The 26,827-nt window shown below is 47.9% G+C and overlaps 1 protein-coding gene across 3 annotated transcripts; it reads left to right on the plus strand.

Annotated features, from left to right (window-relative positions):
- Window positions 1-97: 97 nt before the first annotated feature.
- HMCES (5-hydroxymethylcytosine binding, ES cell specific) lies at window positions 98-25,644 on the plus strand. Of its 3 annotated transcripts, none has more exons than XM_062200560.1 (7): window positions 98-178; window positions 862-1,068; window positions 11,890-12,033; window positions 12,996-13,121; window positions 17,607-17,788; window positions 22,092-22,284; window positions 23,781-25,644. In XM_062200560.1, the coding sequence occupies exons 2-7, from the start codon at window positions 886-888 to the stop codon at window positions 24,054-24,056; spliced, it is 1,104 nt and encodes a 367-aa protein (XP_062056544.1). In that variant the 5' UTR covers window positions 98-178; window positions 862-885; the 3' UTR covers window positions 24,057-25,644. The 3 variants fall into 3 exon arrangements, with proteins under 3 accessions (XP_062056544.1, XP_062056545.1, XP_062056546.1); XM_062200561.1 differs by having other exon boundaries at window positions 98-173; XM_062200562.1 differs by having other exon boundaries at window positions 165-188.
- The last annotated feature ends 1,183 nt before the right edge of the window (window positions 25,645-26,827 follow it).

Consider the following 26,827-nt stretch of genomic DNA (forward strand, 5'->3'; position numbering starts at 1 on the left):
GCTGCGGGAGGACGCTCTGCTGGGGGCGGGGCCAGGCTACGCTCGGGGAGGGCGCCCCGCTGGGGGCGGGGCCAGGCTGCGCGCAGGGGGCGGGGCCTGGGCCCGCGCGCCCGCTATAAGAAACCGCGGCGACGCCGGGAGGGGGGCGCGCGGACGTTGGGAGGTGCGGTGAGGTGAGGTGAGGCAAGGCAACGCCGGCGCCCGTCGTGGTGCCGGGGCTGAGGGGAAGGGAGACCGCCTCGGTGGTCCGGGCCTGTGCGAGGCGAGGAAACGCGGGGCTGCCGGGACTGGGCCTGGGCCGAGGGGAGAGGTGGGAGTTGACGCGGGGCGGCCGAGCGGGCAGCGTCACCGGCGGCCGTGGGGCTGCCCGCTCCCCGAGCAGCGTCGCTGGCTTCCGGAGCGCAGGCGGCGGCCCGCAGGTGTGCGGGGCGGGCCTGTCGGACCTTGGCGGGCGGTGAGGAGCCCTGCCGTCGGGGCGGGAGGCCGCGCTCCGTTCGCCCGCCCGCGTCCTCCGGTTGGAGGGTGCTCGCCGGCGTGAGGCCCAGGCCCCAGCAGGCGGGGAGGCCCGGGGAGTGCGGGGACCGAAAGTCGCTCGGAGGAAGGAGCTGGCGGCTCCCGGAGTGCCCGGAGATACCTTCTCTTGCCGCTCGGGGACCCGTTTTCTTGCATTCAGGAACATTGCTGGAGCACCTGCTGAGGCTTTATTTAATAATGTCTTGCACGGAGCGAAGAGATCGGGTGGTGCTGGACAGGGCTGTGCGCCACCGTCGGTGCTCTGGGCAGCACTAAGCCTGCGGGGTCGGGAGAGGACGCTGCCTGTAAAGGAATGAGCCCTAACGTTTCTCCGTGTTTGGCCGTCAGAGGTTGTGAGAGGCCGTGCGGAACATGTGTGGGCGAACCTCCTGCCACTTGCCTCTGGACGTTCTCACCAGAGCTTGTGCCTATCGCGACCGGAGGGGCCGGCCCAGGCTCCCCGAGTGGAGAGAATCGGACAAGTATTGCCCCTCCTACAACAAGAGCCCGCAGTCCCACAGCCCCGTGCTCCTGTCTCGGCTGCACTTTGAGAAGGTAACCAACTGCTCCCCACCGGCTTCCGGCCCGGCATTGTGATGGCCATGTAGCTGGGATGAGCCTCTGGGATGACATTAAAAGCCAACCCTTAGTCATGTACTCTGACCTAGCCCACCGCCACCTGACCTTAGAGGATGACCCAGTCTTCCTTAACTCAATTTAAGTGGGTTTGGTATATAAAGCACTCTAGTCTTAATGCATGTGAAATGTATAAGAGCCTTATATTTGAATATTTCTTTGAGAGCAGGCTTCAAACCTAGCTGATGATCAGTGTCATTCAATTTGAGTACTTTTTTTTTCTTTTGAGTATATTAAAAAAATTTTCCATGCCCCTTACCACACCAGCTGAATTAAAATCTCCAAACCTAGGACAGACCAGCTGATCTAAAACCCTTCTGATTCTTCATGAACATTGAAAAGTTTGTATTGTTTCTGCATGTGTTTTTATTATTTTATATCTGTGTTTAACTGAAGCTAGAAACACATAATTGTTTTGGTTATCTGAAGTGTTGTTTTTTTTAAATAGTTCATTTATTTTGAAAGAGTTACAGAGGGAGAGAGGAGAGCTCTTCCATCCATTGGTTCACTCTCAGATGGCCAAAGCAGCCAACACTGGACCAGTCTGAGGCCAGGAGGTTCATCCCTGTCCCCTCTCCCACATGGGTGGCAGGGGGCCAACCACTTGGGCCATCGTTTGCTGCTTTCCCAGGCCATTATTAGCAGGGAGCTGGATCAGAAGTGGAGCAGCCAGGGCACAAACAGGTGGCTGCTTTACCCACCACACCACAATGCTGGCTGCTATTATCTAAAGTTTAATCATACTCATTGTGTATTAATCCCTTTAGTGTGGTATGACACATCACTTACAATCATATTTTAATTGTTTTATCTCTTGAAAGTGTGTGTGTGAGAAAGAGATAAAAATGCTTTGTTCCAGGAGGTAAGTTTGAAATGCCTTTGATCATATTTTTAAAAATCAGGATTGTTTACTTCCTGGAAACCTGTGGTACATACTTTTCCTTATTCTTTTAAAGCACTGAACTTTTAAAAAAAATTTTATTTATTATTAATTTATTCAGATATATAAATTTATATATTTGATATATATACAGGCAGAGAAAGGTCTTCAATCTGCTGATTCACTCCTCAGATGGCTTCAGTGGCTGGAGCTAGGCCATTCTGAAGCCACGAGTTTCTTGCACGTCTCCCACACAGGTGCAGGGGCCCAAGTGCTTGGGCCATCTTCCTCTACTTTTCCAAGCCGTAGCAAAGAGGTGGACCCGAAACTGGAGCAACCAGGACTTGAACTGGCACCCACATGGGGTGCCAGCAATGCAGGTGGTGGCTTTACCCACCATGCCACAGCGCCAGCCCCTGATACATACTTTTCAAAACTCAAATCATAAATGATAGAAAGGACTCATTCCCTTATTCCAGGGGTCACATTATTTTGAAAAAATACCAAATAACATTGATTTTTTTGGGCTTGAATGAAGCAATTTACTTGAAACAGTAAATTTTAAAAATTTTTTATTTATTTTTATTTATCTGAAAGAAAAACAGATATTCTCTCTGCTGATTAATTCTCCAAATGCCTACAATGACTTGGGCTGGGCAAGGCTGAAGCCAGGAGCCAGGAACTCACCCACAACTCCTGCATGGGTGCCGGAGACTCAAGTACTTGAGCCATCGCCTGCTGCCCTCCCATGGTGCACATTAACAGAAAGCTGAAATCCCAGCAGACATTCCAGTGTGGGATATGGACAGCCCAAGTGACATCCCAACTACTGTACCAAACACCTGCCCCAACACGAAATAGTTTATTCTTGGGGACGGTGTGGGCCACAGTGGTTAAGATGCAGCTTGGGACACCAGCATCCAGTATTGGAGTGCCTGGGTTTAGAGTCCCAGCTCTTCCATCCATTCCAGCCTCCTGCTAGTGCACACCCTGGGAACAGGCCTTGGCTCAAGTAGTTGTAAGTAATAGCATAACTCCTTGTACCACAAGAGTGATTGTGAAAGAAAGAAATTGGGGTGGATAGAGTGGTGCAGTAGGTTAAGCCACTGCCTGGGATCTTTTTAAATAAAATGGGGAAGAAATCAAGATAAAATAAACATCCTAAGCAATCTTGAAGGGGAAAAGATAAAACATGTTTCAAAGGAAGCCATAATTTCAAGTGAGGACACAGGCTTAAGTGCATATGTGAACCTTACTCTTTTTTAACCTTAATTGTCTTTATACCAGTTCTTTAGATTTATAGAATGAATGTTAACTGGAAAAAAAAGTTTAACAGATATAAAGATTGTGACTAACTGGTGATGGTCAGAGCTGGAACCTAAATCCAGATCACTGTCCCCATTTTAGTGAATGCATCTTTGAACCAGGAATGGGTTAGGCGGAACCTCTCACCCATACGGTCGTCCTCTGAATCACTGATACACGTTTACTGATGGAGTGCCGGACTGCACATCTCTACTAAGTGTAGTTAAGACTGCTAGGATTTCTTAGTTTTATAAATATTTGGTATTTCATTTTCCTCAAACCTTTAAATTATAAAGCAAAATTAGAACCAGCCGTTAATTCATCCAAATCATCAACGGCCAGCATGTATGTATAGATTGCAGCATTTGCATTTGAAACCACTGATTTGCAGATTACTTCCTCTTTGATTCACTCACCCATTGCCACCAGCTGTCCAGTTCAGAAGTCCTAAAATGGAGAGGAAAAGATGACTAATACTGAGCAGTATTTTGGCTTCTCAGCTACTTTCTATTTGTCCTCCATTTGGGTTTGGGTTGTAATTGTCCAGTGAACACATGATCTATAGACTTTGTGAGAGTGGGATTTCTCAACCTTGGCACTATTGAAATGTTTGAGAGGGTGATTGATCGTGTGGGTAGCTGTCTTATGCACTGTAGAATGTTTAGCAGTGTCCTTGGCTTCTACCCAGTAGATGCCAGTAGTATACCCCACTGCCGTTTCTGTGTCATGACTTTGGAAGATACCTTCTGATACTGCCAGAAGTCTCTGGGCAATGGGAAGGGATGTGTTGGAGTCAGCTCATATTGAGAACCTCAGATGTAGAGTATTGTTGTCTTTCATATTTCTTTTTTTTTTTTTTTAAATTTTTGACAGGCAGAGTGGATAGTGAGAGAGAGACAGAGAGAAAGGTCTTCCTTTTGCCGTTGGTTCACCCTCCAATGGCCGCCGCGGTAGCGCGCTGCGGCCAGCGCACCGCGCTGATCCGATGGCAGGAGCCAGGTGCTTCTCCTGGTCTCCCATGGGGTGCAGGGCCCAAGAACTTGGGCCATCCTCCACTGCACTCCCTGGCCACAGCAGAGAGCTGGCCTGGAAGAGGGGCAACCGGGACAGGATCGGTGCCCCGACCGGGACTAGAACCCGGTGTGCCGGCGCCACAAGGCGGAGGATTAGCCTAGTGAGCCGCGGCGCCGGCCGTCTTTCATATTTCTAACCAGAGTAATATAGTTGGCTGTAAGGTGGTGATGTCTCTCCTGTTCTCGTTTATGCTCTGGGTGGAGGGTTGTTGTGCTTGGAAGGCACATTTGATTGTGGAAAGGAGGATTTTTTTAAAATATTTTTTTATTTTAAAGATTTACTTATTTGTGGCCGGGCCACGGCTGCGTCTGCTTGCGGTGCAGGCACCCCGAGTTCTAGTCCCAGTCGGGGCGCTGGTTCCGTCCCGGTTGCTCCTCTTCCAGTTCAGCTCTCTGCTGTGGCCCGGGAGTGCAGTGGAGGATGGCCCAAGTCCTTGGGCCCTGCACCTGCATGGGAGACCAAGAGAAGCACCTGGCTCCTGGCTTGGGATCAGCGCAGTGCGCCGGCAGCAGTACGCCAGCCACATCGGCCATTGGAGGGTGAACCAATGGAAAAGGAAGAACCTTCTCTATCTCTCTCACTGTCCACTCTGCCTGTCCAAAAAAAAAAAAAACAAAAAACAAAAACAAAAAAAAACCTCATTTTCCTCATTTTAAAGAGTTAAGCAGAGAGAGAGAGTGAGATTGTCTTTTTTTTTTTTTTTTTTTTTCTTTGACAGGCAGAGTGGGATAGTGAGAGAGAGAGAGAGACAGAGAGAAAGGTCTTCCTTTGCCGTTGGTTCACCCTCCAGTGGCCGCTTCGGCCGGCGCATTGTGCTGATCCGAAGCCAGGAGCCAGGTGCTTCTCCTGGTCTCCCATGCGGGTGCAGGACCCAAGGACTTGGGCCATCCTCCACTGCCTTCCCGGGCCATAGCAGAGAGCTGGCCTGGAAGAGTGGCAACCGGGATAGAATCCAGCGCCCCAACCGGGACTAGAACCCGGTGTGCCGGCGCCGCAAGGTGGAGGATTAGCCTGTTAAGCCACAGCGCAGGCCACTCTTGCTCTTTCACACACAAGAAATCATTATTCTTAGATTTCCATATTTACAAAATCACTAACATGTTGAATATTTGTAACCTCCCAAATCAGTACTGCAGTTGCATGGCCCCTTTTGTGATGCAGCAGTTTGAGCTGTGACCTCCCACCCCAGTATCCCATGTTTGCTCGAGTCCCAGCTGCTCCCCTTTGCATCCACATCCCTGCTCATGCACCTGGGAAAGGAACAGAACATGGTCCAAGTGCTTGGACCATAGGAGACCCAGATAGAGTTCCAGGCTCCTGGCTTCAGCCTAGGCCACCCCTGGCAGTTACAAATAAAGTCTTGTTAGACCACAGCTGCATGTTTGTTCCCTGAAAAGTTCATATTGAAATCCTAACCTCAAGGTGATAGTATTATGGATGTGATTTGGTCATAAGCTTCAAGGCTTCATGAATGGGATTAGTGCACTTAAAAAAGAGAACCCATGTGAGGACTCAGTGAGAAAGTGCCCTCTGTGAACCAGAGGGTGGGTCCTTACCAGACACCGAATCTGTTGGTGCCTTTGTCTTGAACTTCCCAGCCTCCAGATCTGTGAGAAATACATTTCTTTGTTCTATAAACTACCCAGTCTATTGTATTTTATAGCAGTGCTAATGGACTGCTGCTATAAATGAGCCACCATGCTCATCCGTGTAAATGTTCTTTGCCCCTCTTCATGCTACCAACAGTGACAGAAGTTTCTTTTTAAAAAAAAAAAATTATATAAATATTTGAAAGACAGAGTTACAGAGAGTGGTGGAGACAGAGAGAGAGGTCCTCCATCCTCTGATTCAGTCCCATATGGCTGCAATGGCTGAAGCTGAGCCGATCCAAAGCCAGGAGCCAGGAGCTTCTTCTGCATTTCCCATATGCGTGTAGGGCCCCAAGCACTTGAACCATGGAGATTCCTGCTTTCCCAGGCGCATTAGCAGGGAGTTGGATTGGAAGTGGAGCAGTCAGGACTGGAACCGGTGCCCATATAGGAAGCTACTGCTGCAGGCCAAGACTTTAACCCACTGAGCCATAGCACTGGCCTCGACAGAAATTTCTTTTTTTTTTTTTAATTTTTGACAGGCAGAGTAGACAGTGAGAGACAGAGAGAAAGGTCTTCCTTTTGCCGTTGGTTCACCCTCCAATGGCCGCCGCGGTAGGCGCGCTGCGGCTGGCGCACCGCGCTGATCCGATGGCAGGAGCCAGGTGCTTCTCCTGGTCTCCCATGGGGTGCAGGGCCCAAGGACTTGGGCCATCCTCCACTGCACTCCCTGGCCACAGCAGAGAGCTGGCCTGGAAGAGGGGCAACCGGGACAGGATCGGTGCCCCGACCAGGACTAGAACCTGGTGTGCTGGCGCCGCAAGGTGGAGGATTAGCCTAGTGAGCCGCGGCTCCGGCCTTTTTTTTTTTTTTTTTTTTTTTTTTTTTTGACAGGCAGAGTGGACAGTGAGAGAGAGACAGAGAGAAAGGTCTTCCTTTGCTGTTGGTTCACCCTCCAATGGCCGCCGCGGCCGGCATGCTGCATCTGGCACACCGCGTTGATCCAAAGGCAGGAACCAGGTGCTTCTCCTGGTCTCCCATGGGGTGCAGGGCCCAAGGACTTGGGCCATCCTCCACTGTGCTCCCGGGCCACAGCAGAGAGCTGGCCTGGAAGAGGGGCAACCGGGACAGAATCCGGCGCCCTGACCGGGACTCGAACCTGGTGTGCCGGCGCCGCTAGGCGGAGGATTAGCCTGTTGAGCCACAGTGCTGGCCATCGACAGAAGTTTCTTGACCCTTTCTGTTTAATATGCTGCCACTTTCCTAAGTTTTTTTTTTTTTTTTTTAAAGATTTATTTGAAAAAGTGACAGGAAGAGACAGACAAAAAGATCTTCCTTACACTGGTTCTTTCCCCCAAATAGCTACAATGGCTAGGTCTGGGACTGACTGAAACCAGGAGCCTGTAACACGTTCTAGGTCTCCCACATGGATGTCAGGGGCCCAAGTGCTTGGGCCATATCCTCTGCTTTCCCAGGCAAAATCAGCAGGGAGCTGGACTGGAAGCAGAGCATCTGGGACTGAACCAGCACTGCAACACGGGATGCCAGCAATGAAGGTGGCAGCTTCACCTGCCGTACCACATGTCAGCTCCTCCGCTAAGATTTCATTCTATGTCTCTGAGTGCTTATTGGACGTAGTTTTTATTTTGTACCAGTGAGGAGTTAGGATGGAGAGCATGGTTGGTATGGTTTGTCTCCTCAATGTATTGGCCTTCAACTGGGAAAACTTGGCATCTGTAGCTAGGATCATCTAGAGCAAGGGTCAGAAAACTTGGGCCTTCCACTTGTTTTTGTAAATGAAATTTTAAGAAACCAGTAACCCCTTCATTTGTGTGTTAGCCATGACTGCTTTGCTATTGTAATGGTAGAATTGCAGTAGATACTGTAAGGTCTACAGAGCCTAAAATACTTTGTATCTGGATTTTGACAAAAAGGTTCACCAACCCCAGTCTAGAGGCATCCTCACTTATCTGGCAGTTGATGTTGGCTTTTAACTGGAACTTGTTTTTTTTTTGTTTTTTTTTTTTTAATTTATTTTTTTTTAAAGATTTGTTTATTTTAAAGGTTGTAACAGCCAGGGCTGTGCCAGGAATTTAATGTGTGTCTCCCACATGGGTGCAGGGTCCCCAGTACTTGGGATATCTTTAACTGCCTTCCCAGGCGCATCAGCAAGGAACTGAGTTAGAAGTGGAGCAGCGGGGACTCAAACTGGTCCCCATATGGGATGTCGGCAATTTAACCCGCCATACTATAAAGCTGGCCCCTCAACTGGAACTGTTGACCAGAGTATTTCCATGTTGCCTGAGCTTCTCACAGCATGGCTGTTTTAGGGTAGCTGATTATGTAAGGCAACTCATGGCACTAGAAGCAGCACCGACAAACAAGGAAGACTTAGCCTTAGGAACCATGCAGTGTCACTTGTGCCACATGCTGTTGCTTACAAGTGAGTTATAAGGCCGTTCAAATTCAAGGGGAGAGAACATAGACCTTCCCAACTCTCAAGAGAAGTGTCAAAGATTTTGCAGCCATTTTTCGAATTGCCACAGACTTCTCACTAGTATCAAAAATTCCTTGTGTGCTTGGGATCTTGGCCCAAACTGAACCCCTCTCCCAGTTTTGTTGTTGTTCACTAGTCCTATCATTATTTCACTCTTCAGGGATTGAAAATTTAATCATTTCTGTTTCACCATGCACATCCATTTACATCATAGGGTTTTTGTTTTTCCCTTCCTTTTGGATGTAACTTTTATTATCAGCTGCTATTAAACAGTTCCATCTTATCCTCACGCCAGGATCATTATAGTAGTAACCAAAGGGCGGACTCTGCTTATTGGTCCCTTCATAACCATAGTATACAGATAATGCGTCAATACATTTTGATCTGTAGATTTCATCAAATTCTCAAGGGGCTCATTACCCAAAAAATGTTTGACAACGTATATTGGGAATCCCCAGACCTTGCCTGTATTTGGAGACTCAAAGACTCAGCATACTGCACATATTGTAGCTAAGGCTTACTATACTGAGGGGACATAGTATCAGCAAGGGTAGAAGACACAAATAGGAGTTTGGGAAAATTCACGCACAGGCTTCCTCCTGTTCTCTTCTTCCTGTGAGAGGACACACCAAGCCTATTGCTTTGTCTAGCAATAATGAGACATGAGGTAGAAGTATACAGTGCTTCTGCCCATGGAAACCCCTTAGAGATTCAGGGCCCAAGGTTTTCATTGGGCAAAGGTTGGTCACAGAGGCACTCTGCCTAGCAAGTACTAAAATTCCAGACTCACAGAAAGAAAGCATGTGTTCAACATGAATGTCATTGTTTACACAAGCAGATTAGCAAGGGTAAACCACTCTTATCAGTTAGGGAAAGGTGGAAGCTCTGTCGAAAACCCAAGTTCTAGGCCAGCACCATGGCTCAACAGGCTAATCCTCCACTTTACGGCGCCAGCACACTGGGTTCTAGTCCCGGTCGGGGCGCCAGATTCTGTCCCAGTTGCTCCTCTTCCAGGCCAGCTTTCTGCTGTGGCCCGGGAGTGCTTGGGCCCTGCACCCACATGGGAGACCAGGAGAAGCACCTGGCTCCTGCCTTCGGATCAGCATGGTGAGCCGGCCGCGGCGGCCATTAGAGGGTGAACCAACAGCAAAGGAAGACCTCTCTCTCTCTCTCACTGTCCACTCTGGCTGTCAAAAATTTAAAAAAAAAAATAAATAAAAAAAATTTAAAAAAGAAAACCCAAGTTCTAAAATACCGAGGGTCAGCTTTGTTAAGTAGGTCTGCTAAAATTGTGTAGCATCCTAAGGCCTACTACATTAACTCTTCTGCACAAAGTTACTTGTTTACACATTGCTGATACGTATAATGTTATGTGTAATGTTAGACATTCCTGATATGCCTTTTTGGTCATCTGATTTCATCTTCGCTCTCATCACTTCCCTGTCAGAACCCTCTTGTGGGCCGGCGCCGCGGCTCACTAGGCTAATCCTCCACCTTGCGGCGCCGGCACACCGGGTTCTAGTCCCGGTAGGGGCACCGGTCCTGTCCCGGATGCCCCTCTTCCAGGCCAGCTCTCTGCTGTGGCCCGGGAGCACAGTGGAGGATGGCCCAAGTCCTTGGGCCCTGCACCCCATGGGAGACCAGGAGAAGCACCTGGCTCCTGCCATCAGATCAGCGCGGTGCGCCGGCCGCAGCGCGCCAACTGCGGCGGCCATTGGAGGGTGAACCAACGGCAAAGGAAGACCTTTCTCTCTGTCTCTCTCTCTCTCACTGTCCACTCTGCCTGTAAAAAAAATAAATAAATAAAAATAAAAATAAAAAAAAAAAATAAAAAAAAAAAAAGAACCCTCTTGTGAGATACAGTTCAAGGATTGCCCCTCAGCCTCCTTGCGCCATCCCTGATCAGGAGCTGGTACTTCTTTATTCCATCTATTACAGATCATTCTTTTTTTTTGAAGATTCATTTACTTATTTGGAAGTAAGAGTTACAGAGAAAAGGAGAAGCAGAGAGAGAGAAAAAGAGAGAGGTGTTCCATCCACTGGTTCACTCCCCAGTTGGCCACAATGGCCAGAGCTGCACCGAGCCAAAGCCAGGAGGCAGGAGCTTCCTCAGGGTCTCCCATGTGGGTGCAGGGGACCAAAGATTTGGGCCATCTTCTACTGCTTCCTAGGCCATAGCAGAGAGTTGCATTGGAAGTGGAGCAGCCAGGACTGCAGGAGGTGGCTTTACATGCTATGCCACAGCTCCGGCCCCAGATCATTCTCCTTTGATACTCAAGAGTACCACGTATCTGGCCTTTGGCCTGTAGAATTTTTTTTGATTTATTTATTTATGTGAGAGAATTACAAAGAGAGGGAAAGACAGAGATCTGCCTTCCACTGATTCACTCCCCAAATGGCCGTTACAGCTGAGGCTGAACCAGGCCAAAGCCAGGAGCCAGGAATTTCATCCAGGTCTCCCACTTGGATACAGGGGCCCAAGCACTTGGGCCATCTTCCAGTGCTTTTACAGGTACATCAGCAGGGAGCTGGATTGGAAGTGAAGCAGCCAGGATTCGAACCTGCCCATATAGGGTGCTGGCGCTGTAGATGGTGGCTTAACCTGCTACACCACCGTGCCGGCCCCTGGCCCATAGAATCTTAGATTACTGCTTAATATTTTCAGGTCTGTGTGGTTAAAATGCATTACGTGGGGCCTGCGCTTTGGCGTAGTGGGTAAAGCTGCTGGCTGCAGTGCTGGCATCCCATATGGGCACCAGTTCAAGTCTCGGCTGCTCCACTTCCAATCCAGCTCTCTGCTATGGCCTAAGAAAGCAGAAGATGGCCCAAGTGCTTGAACCCCTGTACCCATGTGGGAGACCCTCAGGAGGCTCCTGGCTCCTGGCTTCAGATCAACACAGCTCCGGTCGTTGTGGCCAATTGGAGAGTGAACTAGCAGACAGAAAACTTCCCTCTCTATCTCTCTGTCTCTTTCTGCCTCTCCTCTCTCTGTGTAATTCTGACTTTCAAATAAATAAATGAATCTTTCAAAAAAAAGTGCAATCCCTTTGAGATTAGGCATTCCTGTATGGCCTCATAATCACCCTGTGTGTCCCTTGGTAATGGCATGGACCTCATTACCTGCCTCTTGAGAACTGAGACCACATGAAATGCAGGATCTAGTACTGTCTTCCATAGTAGCAACAGTTGCAGGTTTATAGGAACTAAACCTCTTTGTTCCCCATCCTACTCAAACAGAATGCCATACATTCTAGTAAATGCTAAGTGTTTTCAAGTAGACTTTTCCACTTTTAATAATTTGTACTTTTTGTATTTTAAAACTAAATTAATGCATAGGCTAATTTGGTTTTCTAAATTTCATTGTCTCACTAGATTCTAACCTTTTTCTGTGGCAGGATGCAGACTCATCTGAGCGTATCATTGCTCCCATGCGGTGGGGCTTAGTCCCATTTTGGTTCAAAGAAAATGATCCTTCCAAGTTACAGCTCAGCATGTTCAACTGTCGTAGTGATACCATGATGGAGAAAAAGTCATTCAAGGTAGTTGGCTAGGGGAAGGGTAGGAGGGAGGAAGGGAATACCATTATATTCTTAGAATTGAATCTATGAAGTACATTAAATCTATTCTCTTTGTATTATCATATTAACATTTAAAAGTATCAGAAAAAAAGAAAGGTAGGTGACTGATCTAGGGGAAAGGCACATCCTCTATTCTTTTTTCCATCAGAGCTGTTAGTACCTTCCATACCTGAGAATTAAAATAAGGTTCCAGTGTTTGCAGTTGTTAATGTTGATGCTGTGCTGTTTATTAGTGCCTTAAAACAAACCACCCCCGAACTTAGTGATTTAAAACAAAACCGTTATTATCGCTCATGTTTTGTGGATTGTCCAGGCTCAGTTGGGCACTTTTCACTTAAAGGGTCTCTTGTAGTTGTAATCAGATGGCAACTGGAGCTGAATGTCTAAGATGGCTTCTTCATCCACATCTGACCCTTTAGCTAGGATAGCTAGAACAACTGAAAGCCATTGCACATGCCTAGATTGGGCATGTCAGAGTAGTTAATGTGCCATGGCAACTCGCAACCCAGAGCTCATGATACAAGAGAGCTGAACAGAGGCTGCAAGGCTTTGACTTAGCATTGGCAAATCCTACAGCATCCCTTCTGCTCTGAGATGTGCTGTACAGAACCAGACCAAATTCAATATGGGAGGAGATGGACTAGGTAGGGGGTGAATACTGGAAAGTGTAGTTCATTGAGCATCCAACTTTGGAAACTAGCTACCACTAGGACTTACTTGTTAGAAAAGAGCTGATTGCATTTATATACATTATTTAATCTTTTTAATACATTTGTAATTGAGTGGTGACCTTAGGCATAAGAAAAGGAAATACAGAGAAATTAAATAACTACTCTAAGGTTAATCTTGAGATTTCTGCAAAGACATGTTAATAGCAGAAGTTTGTGTCACTCAAACTGTACCTTGCTCTTATTTCCCCGCAGGTCCCTCTGGGAAAGGGAAGGCGCTGTGTTGTTTTAGCAGATGGATTCTATGAGTGGCAGCGATATCGGTGCACACATCAGAGGCAACCATTCTTCATCTATTTCCCCCAAGTCAAGACAGAGAAGGTATCATCACTAACACTCACAGAATGTATTGGAAAGGTACAGGGGAGCAAATTAATCCAAAGAAGGACATTTTTTCCTTAACTCACATAGTTTGTTTTTTTTTCTTAATAACAGCATTACTGGGATAAAATTCATCAACTCACTGATAGATTACATTAAAGTTCTACTTCAGGTTGTGTAGCCATTGCCACTATCCAATTTTGGAACATCTTCATTACCCCAGAAAGAAACTCCATGCCCCTTCACCCTCCACTCTTTAATCCTCCCAGCTCTTGGCAACCACCAATCTGTTTCCTGTCTGTGAATTTGCATGTTTTGGACATTTTCTAAAAATAGCAGAAGCTTAACCCCCTGCACCACAGCACTGGCCCCTCTGCAAGAGCCTTTAACATATTAATTCTACATACTCTAAGTTCCCAGTCTTTAATATTTGACTTCGATTTCAACATCTAAGACATGTAATCTCTCGAGATTAGTTATGTCGATTTCTACATCTCTTGGCAATTGATTATTTTTTCCAGCTTGTGTGTCTTACAGTTTTATTGTGGCTAGACATAGTAAATAGGACAAAAACTGAGAAAAATAATACTTATAGGGGCTGGCACTGTGGCGCAGCTGGTTAACGCCCTGGCCTGAAGTGCCGGCATCCCATATGGGCACCAGTTCTAGTCCTGGCTGCTCCTCTTCTGATCCAGCTCTCTGCTATGGCCTGGGAAATCAGTGGAAAGTGGTCCAAGTCCTTGGGCCCCTGCACCCACGTGGGAGACAGGGAGAGAGCTCCTGGCTTTGGATTAGTGCAGCCCCGGCCGTTGCGGCCATCTGGGGAGTGGACCATCTGATGGAAGACTTCCCTCTCTCTTTGCCTCTCCTCTCTCTGTAACTCTTTCAAATAAATAAATAATTTTTTTTTTTTTTGACAGGCAGAGTAGACACAGAGAGAGAGATAGAGAGAAAGGTCTTCCTTTTGCCGTTGATTCACCCTCCAATGGCCGTCGCGGCCACCGCGGCCGGCACGCTGCGGCGGCACATCGCGCTGATCCGAAGCCATGAGCCAGGTACTTCTCCTGGTCTCCCATGTGGGTGCAGGGCCCAAAGACTTGGGCCATCCTCCACTGTACTCCCGGGCCACAGCAGAAAGCTGGCCTGGAAGAGGAGCAACCAGGACAGAATCCGGCGCCCCGACCAGGACTAGAACCTGGTGTGCTGGCACCGCAATACAGAGGGTTAGCCTATTGAGCCGTGGCCCCGGCCCTAAATAAATAAATCTTTTAAAAAATAATACTTACAGCTGGAAATTCTTCTAGTAGGCCAGTAATGTGTGAGAGTGAGCTAAGCATACCAGGAATTAAAGGAAATGTGGGGTTTCGTTGTTGATAAAATTACCTTTGCTTACTGCTGGCTTTCTGTTTTTCTGGGGATTACTAGTGTTTAGGGTGAGATTTTATTTATTTGAGAGGCAAAGCTACAGACAAAGGGAGAGACAGGAGACAGGTATTTCATCTGGAGGTTCACTCCCAAAATGGCCACAATGGCCATACCTGCGCTGATCCATAGCCAGAAGCCAAGAGCTTCTTCTAGGTCTCCCACACAGGCGCAAGGACCCAAGGACTTGGGCCATCTTCTACTGCTTTCCCAGACCATCAGCAGGGAGCTGGATCAAAAGTAGAGCAGCCAGGACTCGAACTGGTGCCCATATGGGATGCCAGCACTGCTGGCAGGTTTACCACCATGCCACAGCACCAGCCCCAAGGATTGATTTTCTAGAGTGTTTTTCTTGGTAGCTGCAGGACTTTGCTGTGAGGCTGAGCCGTGAAGAGGCTCGGCCTGCTCTGCCTGTGGACTGCTGTTGTTACTGGGTGCTTGATAGTCTGAAGATTCTTCTCTTTTGAATCTGTCTGTCGTGGGTAGACCTATGTTTCAAGCTTTCTACGTGATCCTGCACCTTCCTCAGAGCTTGGGGACTTTATTCTCTTTTTCCCCTAATTTTTATTTATTTATTTGAAAGAGACAGATACATCTTCCATCTGCTAATTCAGTCTCAAAATACCTCCAACAGCAGAAGTTTGGCCAGGTTAACACCAAGAATCTGGAACTGAATGTGGGTCCCCCACATGAGGGAAAAGAACCCAGATCCTTGGACAATCACCTGCTGCTTCTCGGGATGAGCATCATCAGGAGGCTGGAATCGACAGCAGAGCCAGTACCCCCACACTGCAGTATAGTACACAGGTGCCCCAGGTGGTGTGGTAACGGCTGCACCAAGTGCCGCCTCCAGGGAGTTTATCCTTTTCCTGTCTGTAGAGTTAGTAGGACTTGGCTTGTATCCTTGGGCTGATGGATCATTGCTCTTTGCATGACAGTTTGAGTCTTGTCTCTGAGGGTTGACGTCCTCAGACCAGGCTTCCTGCCTTTTCTGAAGCAGAGAACTGCCCTCCTCTATCCATGCAAAACAAGGAGGACTACCTCCCACCTCCTGCCCTGCTCGCATTCCTTCTTGTGACCATTTGTGTTAGCTGTACTCTGCTTCTAGCAATGTAATAATCATTTTAATTTGAATTCTTACTGGTTTCTATGAAGGCCCGGTGTTCCTTCTGTTGTCACCAATTAGCCAGTGTTTGTATCCCATCTCCTTTTGAAAGTCCCTGTCTTGCCTTAAATTTCAGGCTTATTGGTTGCCCAGAAACCTCAGTTCTGTAATAAACTTTTAAAAAGTTATGCTTTGATGACGAGTATGTTGTGCATCAGTTAAGACGCCACTTCAGATGCCCACATCCCCTGTCAGACTCCCATCTCTGCACCTGATTCTGCTAATGCATACTAGATAGAATACTGGCCCCCAGCTTCAGCCTGGTCCAGCCACGACTGTTGCAGGCATTTGGGGAGTGATCTACCTGTCTTTCTTTTTTTTTTTAACAGGAAGAGTTAGACAGAGAGAGAGAGAGAGAGAAAGGTCTTCCTTTTCCGTTGGTTCACTCCCCAAATGGCCGCCACAGCTGGTGCTGCGTCAATCCAAAGCCAGGAGCCAGGTGCTTCCTCCTGGTCTCCCATGCAGGTGTAGGACCCAGGGACCTGGGCCATCCTCCACTGCACTCCCGGGCCACAGCAGATAGCTGGACTGAAAGAGGAGCAACCAGGACAGAACCAGCACCCCAACCAGGACTAGAACCCGGAGTGCTGGCACCACTGGCGGAGGATTAGCCTAGTGAACCGTGGTGCCAGCCTCTTTCTCTTTATTTTTTCCTTCTTTCCTTCTTCCTTTCTTTCTTTCTCTGTTAATCTCTGTTTCTTTTTCCCTATATCTATCTATCTGCCAAGTTAGATAAAAAAGTTATGGTGTTGTAGATTATCAATATTTGTCCTAATTGTTAGGATAAAGTGACATACTTTGCAGCTTTCTATATTCTAGTTCTTGAATTGTATCTTGAATAGCAAGTAGGAGGTGGCATTGATGAGAAAGGGTGGGAAGGACATTTTGGGCAGAGGAAGTTGCTTATTAAGACACAGGGACATAGAAGTACATGACAGCTTCATTTACTGACAGTGTGGGTTCAAATTAGCAATGTGGGCTACAGTTAGAATCATGGGATAGACCAAGGAAGGCCTTAACACCCTGTGAAGGTGTTAAATTCTGAAAATATTATGGAGCCATGAATCTAGTTTCTCTGAGCACTCACCACCAAACCTCTTCCTTTTGGTGACCATTAAGAGGGGTTAATAGGTCATGGGCTGAATGACTTCTTTTCTTTCTTAAAGATTTATTTATGGGCCAGCGCTGTGGCATAGCAGGTAAAGCCACTGCTTGCAGTGCTGGCATCCCATATGGGCACCGATTTGAGTCCCCGCTGCTCTACTTCCAGTCCAGCTCTCTGCTACGGCCTGGGAAAGCAGTAGAAGATGGCCCAAGTGCTTGTGCCCCTAAACCCATGTGGGAGACCCAGAGGAGGCTCCTGGCTCCTGGCTTCGTATCAGCGCAGCTCCAGCCATTGCAGTCATCTGGGGAGTGAACCAGCAGATGGAAGACCTCTCTCTCTCTCTCTCTGCCTCTCCTTCTCTCTCTCTCTATAACTCTGACTTTCAAATAAATAAATAAATATTTTTTTAAAAAATTATTTATTTGAAAGGCAGAGAGAGATCAATCAATCTTCCATCTGCTGATTCACTCCCCAAATAGTCAAAATGGCAATGGCTGAGATGAGGCCAAAGCCAGGAGCCAGGAGCTTCATCCAGGTGTTCTATGTGAGTGCAGGGGCTCAAAGACTTGGGCCATCTTCCACTACTTTCCCAGGCATGTTAGTAGGGTGCTGGATTGGAAGTGGAGCAGCCAGAACTGCAGGCAGGGGCTTAACATTCTATGCTATGGTGCTGGCCCCGGGCTGAATGACTTCCAGAACGATTCCTGTGTTGTTGAGTCTACAGTAGTATCCAGGCTGCATTTGGAGAAGGACTGCTGCGTGCATCTTACCTGCCTGTGGTTTCTGCTTTCAGTCAGGCAGCATGGGTGCTGCGTACAGTTCTGAGGACTGGGAGCAAGTCTGGGACAACTGGAGGCTGCTGACAATGGCTGGGATCTTCGACTGCTGGGAGCCCCCAGAGGGAGGAGACCTCCTCTACTCCTATACCATCATCACAGTAGATTCCTGCCAAGGCTTGAATGACATCCACCCCAGGCAAGTCACAGTTCTCATCCCTGCAGCCTAAAGGAGTCAAGTAAAGTTTGTGCTTTCAGACTTTTTGAGAATAAGAAATTAAGGGCAGTTGTTACACAAAGTACAGGTAGAGTGAGTTTGGCTGTAAATGACATGTCATTCCTAAAAATTACTGCACTATGTGAAACTGTAAAAACTATGTAACTTGAGGCCGGCGCTATGGTGTAGCAGGTAAAGCTGCCGCCTGCAGTGCTGGTGTCCCATATGGGTGCCGGTTTGAGTCCTGGCTGCTCCACTTCCAATCGAGCTCTCTGCTACAGCCTGGGAAAGCAGTAGAAGATGGCCCAAGTTCTTGGGTCCCTGCACCCACATGGGAGACCCAGAAGAGACTCCTGACTCCTGGCTTCAGATCAGCACAGCTCCAGCCATTGCGGTCATCTGGGGAGTGAACTAGCAAATGGAAGACCTCCCTCTGTCTGCTTCTCTCTGCGCCTCTCTCTCTGCCTCTCTGTAACTCTGCCTTCTAAATAAATAAAATTTAATAAATAAAACTACATAACTTATGCAAGAGTGAGGTTAAGGAGACAACACTCAAAAAGTTTTGCCAGTGTCAAATTAAAAAATAGGGGAGTAGTCTGTAGCACGGCAGATCAAACCAGCACCTGCAACTCTGCATCCCATTTGGATGCTGGTTCAAATCTCAGCTGCCCCACTTCCAAGTGCCCCTGCTCGAGGAGAGGCAGCAGAAGGTTGGCCCCAGTATATGAACCCCTGCCACTCACGTGGGAGAACAGATGGAGTTTCTGGCTCCTGGCATCAGCCTGACCCTTCTGGACCATCACTGCCATTTGGAGAATGAACCAGTAGACAGAAGATCTCTTTCTGTCTCTACCTTCCAAGTAAATAAATCTTTAAAAAATAAAAATAAAAAAACAGGAACCTAATTCCTATTAAGAACCAGTTCTGTTCCTGTTATTAGGAAATATGCAAATGCCACACTTGACCTTGAATAAGACTTAAAGTTTGCTTGTGGAAGAGGTGTTAGAAGAACTACACTCAGAGCCGGCATTGTGGCTCAGTGGGTTAAGCTACCAACCTGTGATCCCATATGGGCGCTAGTTCAAGTCCTACCTGGTCCATTTCATTTCCAGCATCCCTGCTAATGTGCCTGGGAAAGCAGCAGTAGATGGTCCAAATACTTGGATCCCTGCCACCCACTTGGGCAGCCTGGATGGAATTCTCAGCTCCTGGCTTGGCCTGGCCCAGCACCAGCCATTGTGGCCATTTGGGGAGTGAACCAGCAGATTGAAGATTTTCTCTCCCTCTCGCCTCTCTCTCCTCTCACCTCTCACCTCTCCCTAACTCTGCCTTTCAAATAAATTAAATCGTTAAAAAAAAAAAAAGGCAGAACAATAACTCATGAGTTACTATGTAGTGTCAGGAGGGAGGTTATACACAGTTTGTGATCTTGAATTCTGAAGTCCTGAGGCATGTTTTTCAGTCTTTGAAAAAGTTGTTCCTTTGAAGCAAGTGTTTATAACAGTTGCCTGTGTAATCAAATTGAGCATTTGATCCAATATTTTGCTGCTTCTCTCAGTTAACGTCTGTATCATTGCTGTAAGTTCTTTCGGCAGCATTTTCTTCTGTCGGGCTTCTTCTGACAGGAGAAAGCTTTGCAAGTTGTAGCAACATACAAAACCACTACCTGCTACTAGTACTAAAAAGGGCTGGTGCTGTGGCATAGCAGGTAAAGCTGCCATCTGCAGTGCCAGCATCCCATATGGGCACCAGTTCGAGACCTGGCCACTCTACTTCCAATCCAACTCTCTGCTATGGCCTGGGAAAGCAGTGGATGATGGCCCAAGCCCTTGGGTCCCTGCACCCGCATGGAAGACTTCCTCCTGGCTTCGGATTGGCACAGCTACGGCCATTGCCACCATTTGGGGAATGAACCAGTGGATGGAAGACCTCTCTTTCTCTCTCTCCTCCTTTCTGTGTAACTCTTTCAAATAAATTAAAAAAAAAATGGAGCAACCAGGACTCAAATTGGTACCCATAAGAGATGCCGGCACCATGGCAACAGCTTTACCTACTGCGCCACAGCACTGGCTCCTAACCATCTTTCCATTGCCTCTGTTGTTTTAGGTCTGGTTGGTATTGGCTTCATGGCACTTTTTGACTTTGTTTCAACCATGGACGTTTTATTTTTGCAGCATGTCACTGATGTGGAATCCTTTATAAATGTTGCTGCTCAGGATAACCACATTCTCATTTTTCTTTCAAGATGCTGTATTGTTTCAAGCTCTTCAGTGTTTAAAACATTTCCGTTTTCATGTATTGCCTGCCATTTTTTGAACCAGGGGGCTTAAACATGTGTTATTTTACTATATATAGAAAAATTCACAAGTGCAAACGAAGAGTAAAACCCAGTTTTGTAGGATAATGTGCCATGAGTCAAGGTAGCTGTCAGCATTCAAGGTGGGTGCAGATGTACATTGTGTGTATTCCTACATGGCTCCGAGCAGCAGGGGGCAGTTGTCTGTGTCCATCCTCCTGGCTCTTACAGATGAAATTGTGCAAAGCAAGCACAGAATTTTTGTTATGCTCCAGTTGCTCTCTGATGTATCAGTCGCATTGGAACAAATATTTTTAAAACAAGCATTAGCAGAACTGACTGTACTTGTTTAACACCTTCACAGTTTTTGCTGCATAAGCATACTCTGAAGTGACTTTTTTGGTGTTCTACTGAAAAGAATGTAGTACTATACCTATCAGAATTACCCACTTTATTTAGCTTTCTCCTAAGCTGTATCTGGGAAAATATGCTTTCATGTGATACATGAAAGTTAGTTAGTTGCTAGTTAATCTGAAAATAAATTCCTCTATCTTAGATCATCTAAAACACTACTAATTTTAAAATGTACTGTTATTTTATCTGTTGTTAGGTAAAGCTCTGTGAATTATGGCCAATTAAACTATGAGGAGCTTCAAAAATTTCATGAAAAATGGAATTAAAAGATAAGTTTGTTTTTGTGAAAAAAGATTTTTGAAATTCATGCACACTTTTCTCCTACATATTTTGTTTCATTTTATTTTTTAAAAAAGATTTATTTATGAGTTTCCCATGTGGATGACAGTACTTGGACCATCTTCCACTGCTATCCCAGGTGCATTAGCAGGTAGCTGGATCAGAAACAGACCAGCTGAGACACAGGCAGTGACTTAACCTGCTATACCACTACACCAATCCCCATAGTACACGTTTTCTGTGAACCTTTAAATATTTCTGTTTTTCATCTACTTGTAAGGCAGAGTGACATACACCAAGACCCTCTATGTGCTGGTTGACTCCTCATATACATTAAACAGCTAGAGCTAGACCAGGCTGAAAAGGTACTCAGAACTCCATCTAGGTCTCTTACATGGGTGGCAGGGTCCCAAGCACTTGAGCCATCATCTTCTACCCAGAAACAGAAGCAGAGCAGCTAGGACTTTTAAAAAAAAAAAAATTTTTTTTATTTGAAAGGCAAAGTTACAGAGAGGCAGAGGTAGAGAAAGAGAGGTCTTCCATCTGCTGGTTCACTCCCCAGATGAAGCAGAAATAGAATGGAGCAGCTGAGATTTGAACCAGGGATTCTGACATGGAATGCAGTGTCCTAAGAAGGCAGCTCAACCTACTGTGCCACAATACCTTCCCTTAAAATATTTTTAAAATACATGTTTTATTTGTTGAATAGAATTAAACCATTCATATAGAAGTTCACACTTTTGTTTCCTGAAATCAGTTGTACCATACACTGATGAAGTATGTATCATGTTGTGCATTGGCATAGGACACAAAAGTGACAGTAGACATATAGTCTTTTCCCAACATCTTTGGTAGCCTCTGCTTTTCTAAGGCTTAGTTTCCTGTGTTCACAATAAGGTGACTAGTGGTTTCTTCCATTAAGCCTTTCACCAGTGGTTGAGGCTGGACATTGTTGGCAGACAAGTTTTCCAAATCTGTTTTATGTTTAATTGTAGTTTGTGCCATTATGGAAAATTGAACATTGGCTAGAGGATATACTGGAGCGTACTATACTAGATCCATACACAGCACTCACCCCTAACTACCTTTGCCACAAAACATTATAACATGGCTTTCCAAGTACTGAATCTAGCATCCTTACCAAGTCTTGTTCAGGGAACATATACATGGCAGGTGCAGATAAAGAGGGAGCTGCTCCTTGTGCTGATTTGAGCCATCAGCTGGCTCATATCTCTTCCTGCTTCTCTCCTTCCCCTCTCTCTACCTCTCCCAACCTCTATCTCCATTTCCCGCTAGGATGCCAGCTATATTGGACGGGGACGAAGCAGTCTCTAAATGGCTTGACTTTGGTGAGGTCTCAACTGAGGAAGCTCTGAAGTTAATCCATCCAACAGAGAACATCACCTTCCATCCAGTGTCTTCTGTGGTCAGCAACTCACGGAACAACACTCCCGAGTGTCTGGCTCCTCTCCACTTGGTGATGAAAAAGGTAGGGACCTGGGACTATTACAGTCCTTTCCAACTCTGTCAGGGTGGCCCCTGCTTGTAGGATCCGACCTTTTACAGTGGGAACTTTGTTGGTGAACCTGATAAGCCATTTGGAGGACTCCTTATCTAGAGGGTGAGGATGAGACAAAGGAGTTCTTTTTTTTTTTTTTTTGACAGAGTGGACAGTGAGAGAGAGAGAGAGACAGAGAGAAAGGTCTTCCTTTTCCGTTAGTTCACCCCACAATGGCCGCTGCGGCCAGTGCACTGCGCTGATCCAAAGCCAGGAGCCAGGTGCTTCTCCTTGTCTCCCATGGGGTGCAGGGCCCAAGGACTTGGGCCATCCTCCACTGCACTCCCTGGCCACAGCAGAGAGCTGGCCTAGAAGAGGAGTGACCGGGACAGAATCTGGCGCCCTGACTGGGACTAGACCCCGGGGTACCAGCACCGCAGCCAGAGGATTAGCCTATTGAGCCGCAGCGCCGGCCAAGACAAAGGAGCTCTTGACGGTATTGTATCTCTGCTCCTAACCAGCCATGATGTTGGATGGTAACTTTCGGTACCTCCGTTTTCCCAGCTGTATGTTGGAGGCATGCCAGTCCTCTGTCTCTTTAGAAGGGCTTGACAACGTTCTTGTCACAAACTAGTTTCTTAGAATTGGCAAGGATCTATAGGGTGTGATTTGAAGGGAGGGTGAACAGGCAAAAGGTCTGCAGTGGGGAGGCTGGCCCCCACGGACATTCTGGGGTAAGGGTTTAGGAGTAGGGGTTGTTGGCAGCTAGCACTGGTGGCTTGGAAGGATGTGAAATAGGACATGCTCACAGTGTTCCAAGAATAGGCATCAAATGATGCCTGAGCATGTCAGTGAGGGTGATTGCAAGAGCAGCCATCCCGTGCCTCAGTTTTCTTTGCTTTCCATGTCTGTAGTCGGTGTCTTTTTGTCTCAGTTTTCCTTTTGTTTCTTTTGTCTTAGTTTTCCACAAACTCCTGCAACTCTTAATATTTTTTTTTCATTACATGCCTAGACATGTGACTATGTTCCTTCTACACGAGCTATTGCCCTATTTCCACCATGGTCCTTACGTGGGGAAGTAGTGTTCTGGAGAGGTGTCAGTACACTGAGGACCCTTCAGTTCAGCGTGGAGGTACAGGTGTAAGGAAAGCCACGAGAGGGAGTAGCAGTGGACAGTTGTACAGACAGACCAAAGAGGAGACCATAAGCCAGCAAATCCCTGTCATGGTCGGTGGCTGTTGGAAGCTCTCGCACACCTGCAGCCTTACTTGCTAGCATTCTTCCTGAACTGCCTTCTTTGCTTGCTTTTTGGAACTGCTCCCTGCCCTTAAAGCACACTCCCTGCTGCCCACTCGTGTTGCAGGGCCCAGTTGGCGCTTGGCTGCATCTTCCAGCCCAGGGCCAGCAGCTGGTACCTCTTCCCCAGGTTCTTCCCTTTGAGTGGGCTTTTTCTAAAAGTTTAGCTGAGTCTTTTCCACTTTTCCTAGGAGATCAAGGCCAAAGGCAACAGCCAGAAGATGTTGCAGTGGCTGGCCTCAAATTCACCCAAAAAGGAAGAACCAAAAACACCTGAAAAGGAGGAATCGGAGGTGCCCCAGTGGTCCAGCCAGTTCCTACCAAAGGCCTCATTCCCCACCAAGAGAGGCAGAGCAGCAAAGTCCTCATTCCCCCTCAGGAGAGACGGTGCAGGGGCCCTGGAGCGATGGCTGAAGCAGGAGGAGGAGGAGCAGCCCGTGGCTAAGCGGCCTCATAGCCAGCACTAAATACTACTGCTGGTAACAGGTTCTTGCATTGTGTGCTTCTTTGTGTTAATTGATGGTTGTGGGCTCATGAGGAAGTGGCTAACCTGGCTGTGACGAGGCACCCCAGGGAGGCTGTTGGGCAGCTGCCATCACTGAACCTCTGGGCCCCCTGGGCTGCCTTTTCCTGCTAGGGCTAGCAGAGCCTTCCTCCAAGCAGGTCTCTTTCGGGGTGCTTAGCCCTCGTCTGGGGCCTCTAGCAGCAGGCTGTTCTCTGCTCAGCCTCTGGTCTCTCTCTGTGTTCTACAATTAAGTTCTTGAAATGTTTTTATCAGAATAAATTCTATTTGGTAAACCTCTACCTACATTATGGAAAATGATGCTGGCGGGCGAGCGGGTCGAGTTCCAGATCTTACCCAGTCTTCTGGCATAAGTCTTAAGGAATAGATTCTTTCACACATGGTACACTGGGGCTTGGTGAGGAATAAAACTAAAGAAGCTTTGGGTGCTGTGGCCCGGGAGAGCAGTGGAGGATGGCCCAAGTGCTTGGGCCCTGCACCCGCATGGGAGACCAGGAGAAGCACCTGGCTCCTGCCTTCGGATCAGCGTGGTGCGCTGGCTGCAGCAGCCATTGTGGGGTGAACCAACGGCAAAGGAAGACCTTTCTGTCTCTCTCACTGTCCACTCTGTCTGTCAAAAAATAAAAATAAAAAAGAAGCTTTGGGGAGGGTTCTTGTTGGGTCTCTTCTCTCTTAATACTTGGAAGTTGTCTGAATCCTTTAGCTGAAAACCAGCCCGAGTTGAGTGCCTGTCACACAGAGGCCAAGACCTCCTTGGCATAGGGAACAGGGGGCTGCATTCTGAGGACGAGGATCTGAGGCTGTGGGAGAAACTGCCCACCTGCTCCAGCCTGGCCAGAGCCCCAGCGACTGCTCTGCGGGCTCCCCTGTCTTTCCTCTGGACGCAGAGGCACTTTACGGCTAATTCGGTACTTATTTTCTCTTCTGTTGTCCCTCATCCCATCTGGACCATTAGTTCCATGAAATCAAGAACTGCCTTTTTGCCGTTTTCCCCCAGTGTTAATAATTGGTGTGCAAATATTTGTTACATGGGTCCAGCGCTGTGGCACAGCGAGTGAAGCTGCCATCTACAGCACTAGCATCCCATATGGGGCTGGTTCCAGTCCTGGCTGCCCCATTTCCCATCCAGCTCCCTGCTGATGGCCTGGGAAAGCAGTGGAAGGTACCCCAAGTCCCTGGGCCCTCACACCAACGTGGGAAACCCGGAAGGTGCCCCGGGCTCTGGCTTTGGCCTGGCCCAACCCCGCTCCTTGGGACCACTTGGGGAGTGAACCAGCAGATGGAAGACCTCTTTGTCTCTTCTCTCTCCTTCTCTAACTCTGCCTTTCAAATAAATAAATCTTTTCCAAAAAAAATTCTTTGTTCCATGGATTTGAACACTTCCTGTGTGCCCAGTCCTTTGCTACAGCAGGGTCTGACACGTTAATTGCCAGGCACCACAACACGCAATTAAGTACTTTTGTGTCCTGCAAAGTGGCCCAGAACTGTAGCAGCTGGGACTGCCCCGCAGTGCCGCTCCCGCACCCCTTCCGGCCCGGGGCCCGGGGCCGGGACTGCTGCCGCCGCCACCGAAAGGCTGGGGGCGGGGTGGGGGGCGGAGCGGAAGAGTCTGAACACCAGGCCGGTTCTGCTCTGGCCTCTTCGGGACGTCCAGGAAGAAGGGGTCCGCAAGACGCTGCCCCAGGCGCCCGGAAGGGAGCCGGCTGGACGACAGGGAGAGGACTGGGAGGCGCTGGGAACTGGGACCCTCAAGCCGCGCTGGCCACAGGTTCCCATGAAGCTGTGCTTGCGCGGGTACTGGCCCCAAGCCCTACGCAAATTAGGGATCGGAATTTCCGCCAATCAGAGTGAAGCTTCGACCCCGGGGCTGCTAATAGGCATGAGCTGCGCCGGTCTTGGGAGAGGTGGGGGGCTGGCAGCTCGCGGGGCCCAGCCGCCAATCTGGTCTGCATTCCGCTTTCCAGCGCCCTGTGTTCCCGGTGCAAGGGTGGGACAGGGTCGTGCTGGTGACGCACTGGAGCGCCGCCGTGAAGGCGGAGGCCTTCCGGTTTGGGGCCGGTTTGTGTAGGTTTGGTTGTTAAGTAATTTTTTTTAATTCAGATAAGTTTCTAGGAATGTTCAGTGCTGTAACTTGAGGTAGTTTCCTGTCACAGTGCACCCTGGGTGTTGTGTTTGCTTCAACTTCAGTAATGACAAAATTCTCTGCTTCTCATTGGCACCTCCTGCTGTTCCTTGGTTGCAGGTGAGCTTGGTGGGTTCTTTTCATGTCTGTAAAAGACACTGCATGGACGTGTATCCTTTCCATTTCAAGTTTTTGAACTGTCTTATAAACGTGATGTTAAGAGCATGTGTTGATATCTGAGAACTACGTTTTGTGTTGCACGCTTTCATAAATGGTTTTTATTGGGCATTTCATTCTCCATCTTTTTTTCTGAGTCATCAGCCTAATTGGCCATGGACACTTCAGGGGTTTCTAAATCCCTGTTTTCCCTACCTCTCCACCAGTACTTAATCCACCTGATGGAGCAGGAGAGCATCTTCTGTCCTTGGTTTGTAACTAAATCTCAGGGACCAGCTTGCCCTCACCTGCCTGTCTGGGTGTGGCCAGGTACAGCCAGGCCCGAATTCTCTGGTGCCAGTGAGGACAGCCCTAGAGTGTGGCTGTCTAGCCCCCTGGGCTCTCAGATGGCAGCCCTCCCTGTCCTTGGCAACCTC

The sequence above is a fragment of the Lepus europaeus genome, chromosome 9 (genome assembly GCF_033115175.1).
Source record: "Lepus europaeus isolate LE1 chromosome 9, mLepTim1.pri, whole genome shotgun sequence".
NCBI lineage: Eukaryota > Metazoa > Chordata > Mammalia > Lagomorpha > Leporidae > Lepus > Lepus europaeus.

Bases quoted from the DNA above. Each gene is read 5' to 3' on its own strand.
- HMCES (XM_062200560.1), top strand. From the start codon at position 886: ATGTGTGGGCGAACCTCCTGCCACTTGCCTCTGGACGTTCTCACCAGA. The intron at 17,789-22,091 runs GCAAGTCACAGT...ATTTCCCGCTAG, and splicing joins TTGAATGACATCCACCCCAG to GATGCCAGCTATATTGGACG. The intron at 22,285-23,780 runs GTAGGGACCTGG...CACTTTTCCTAG, and splicing joins TCCACTTGGTGATGAAAAAG to GAGATCAAGGCCAAAGGCAA.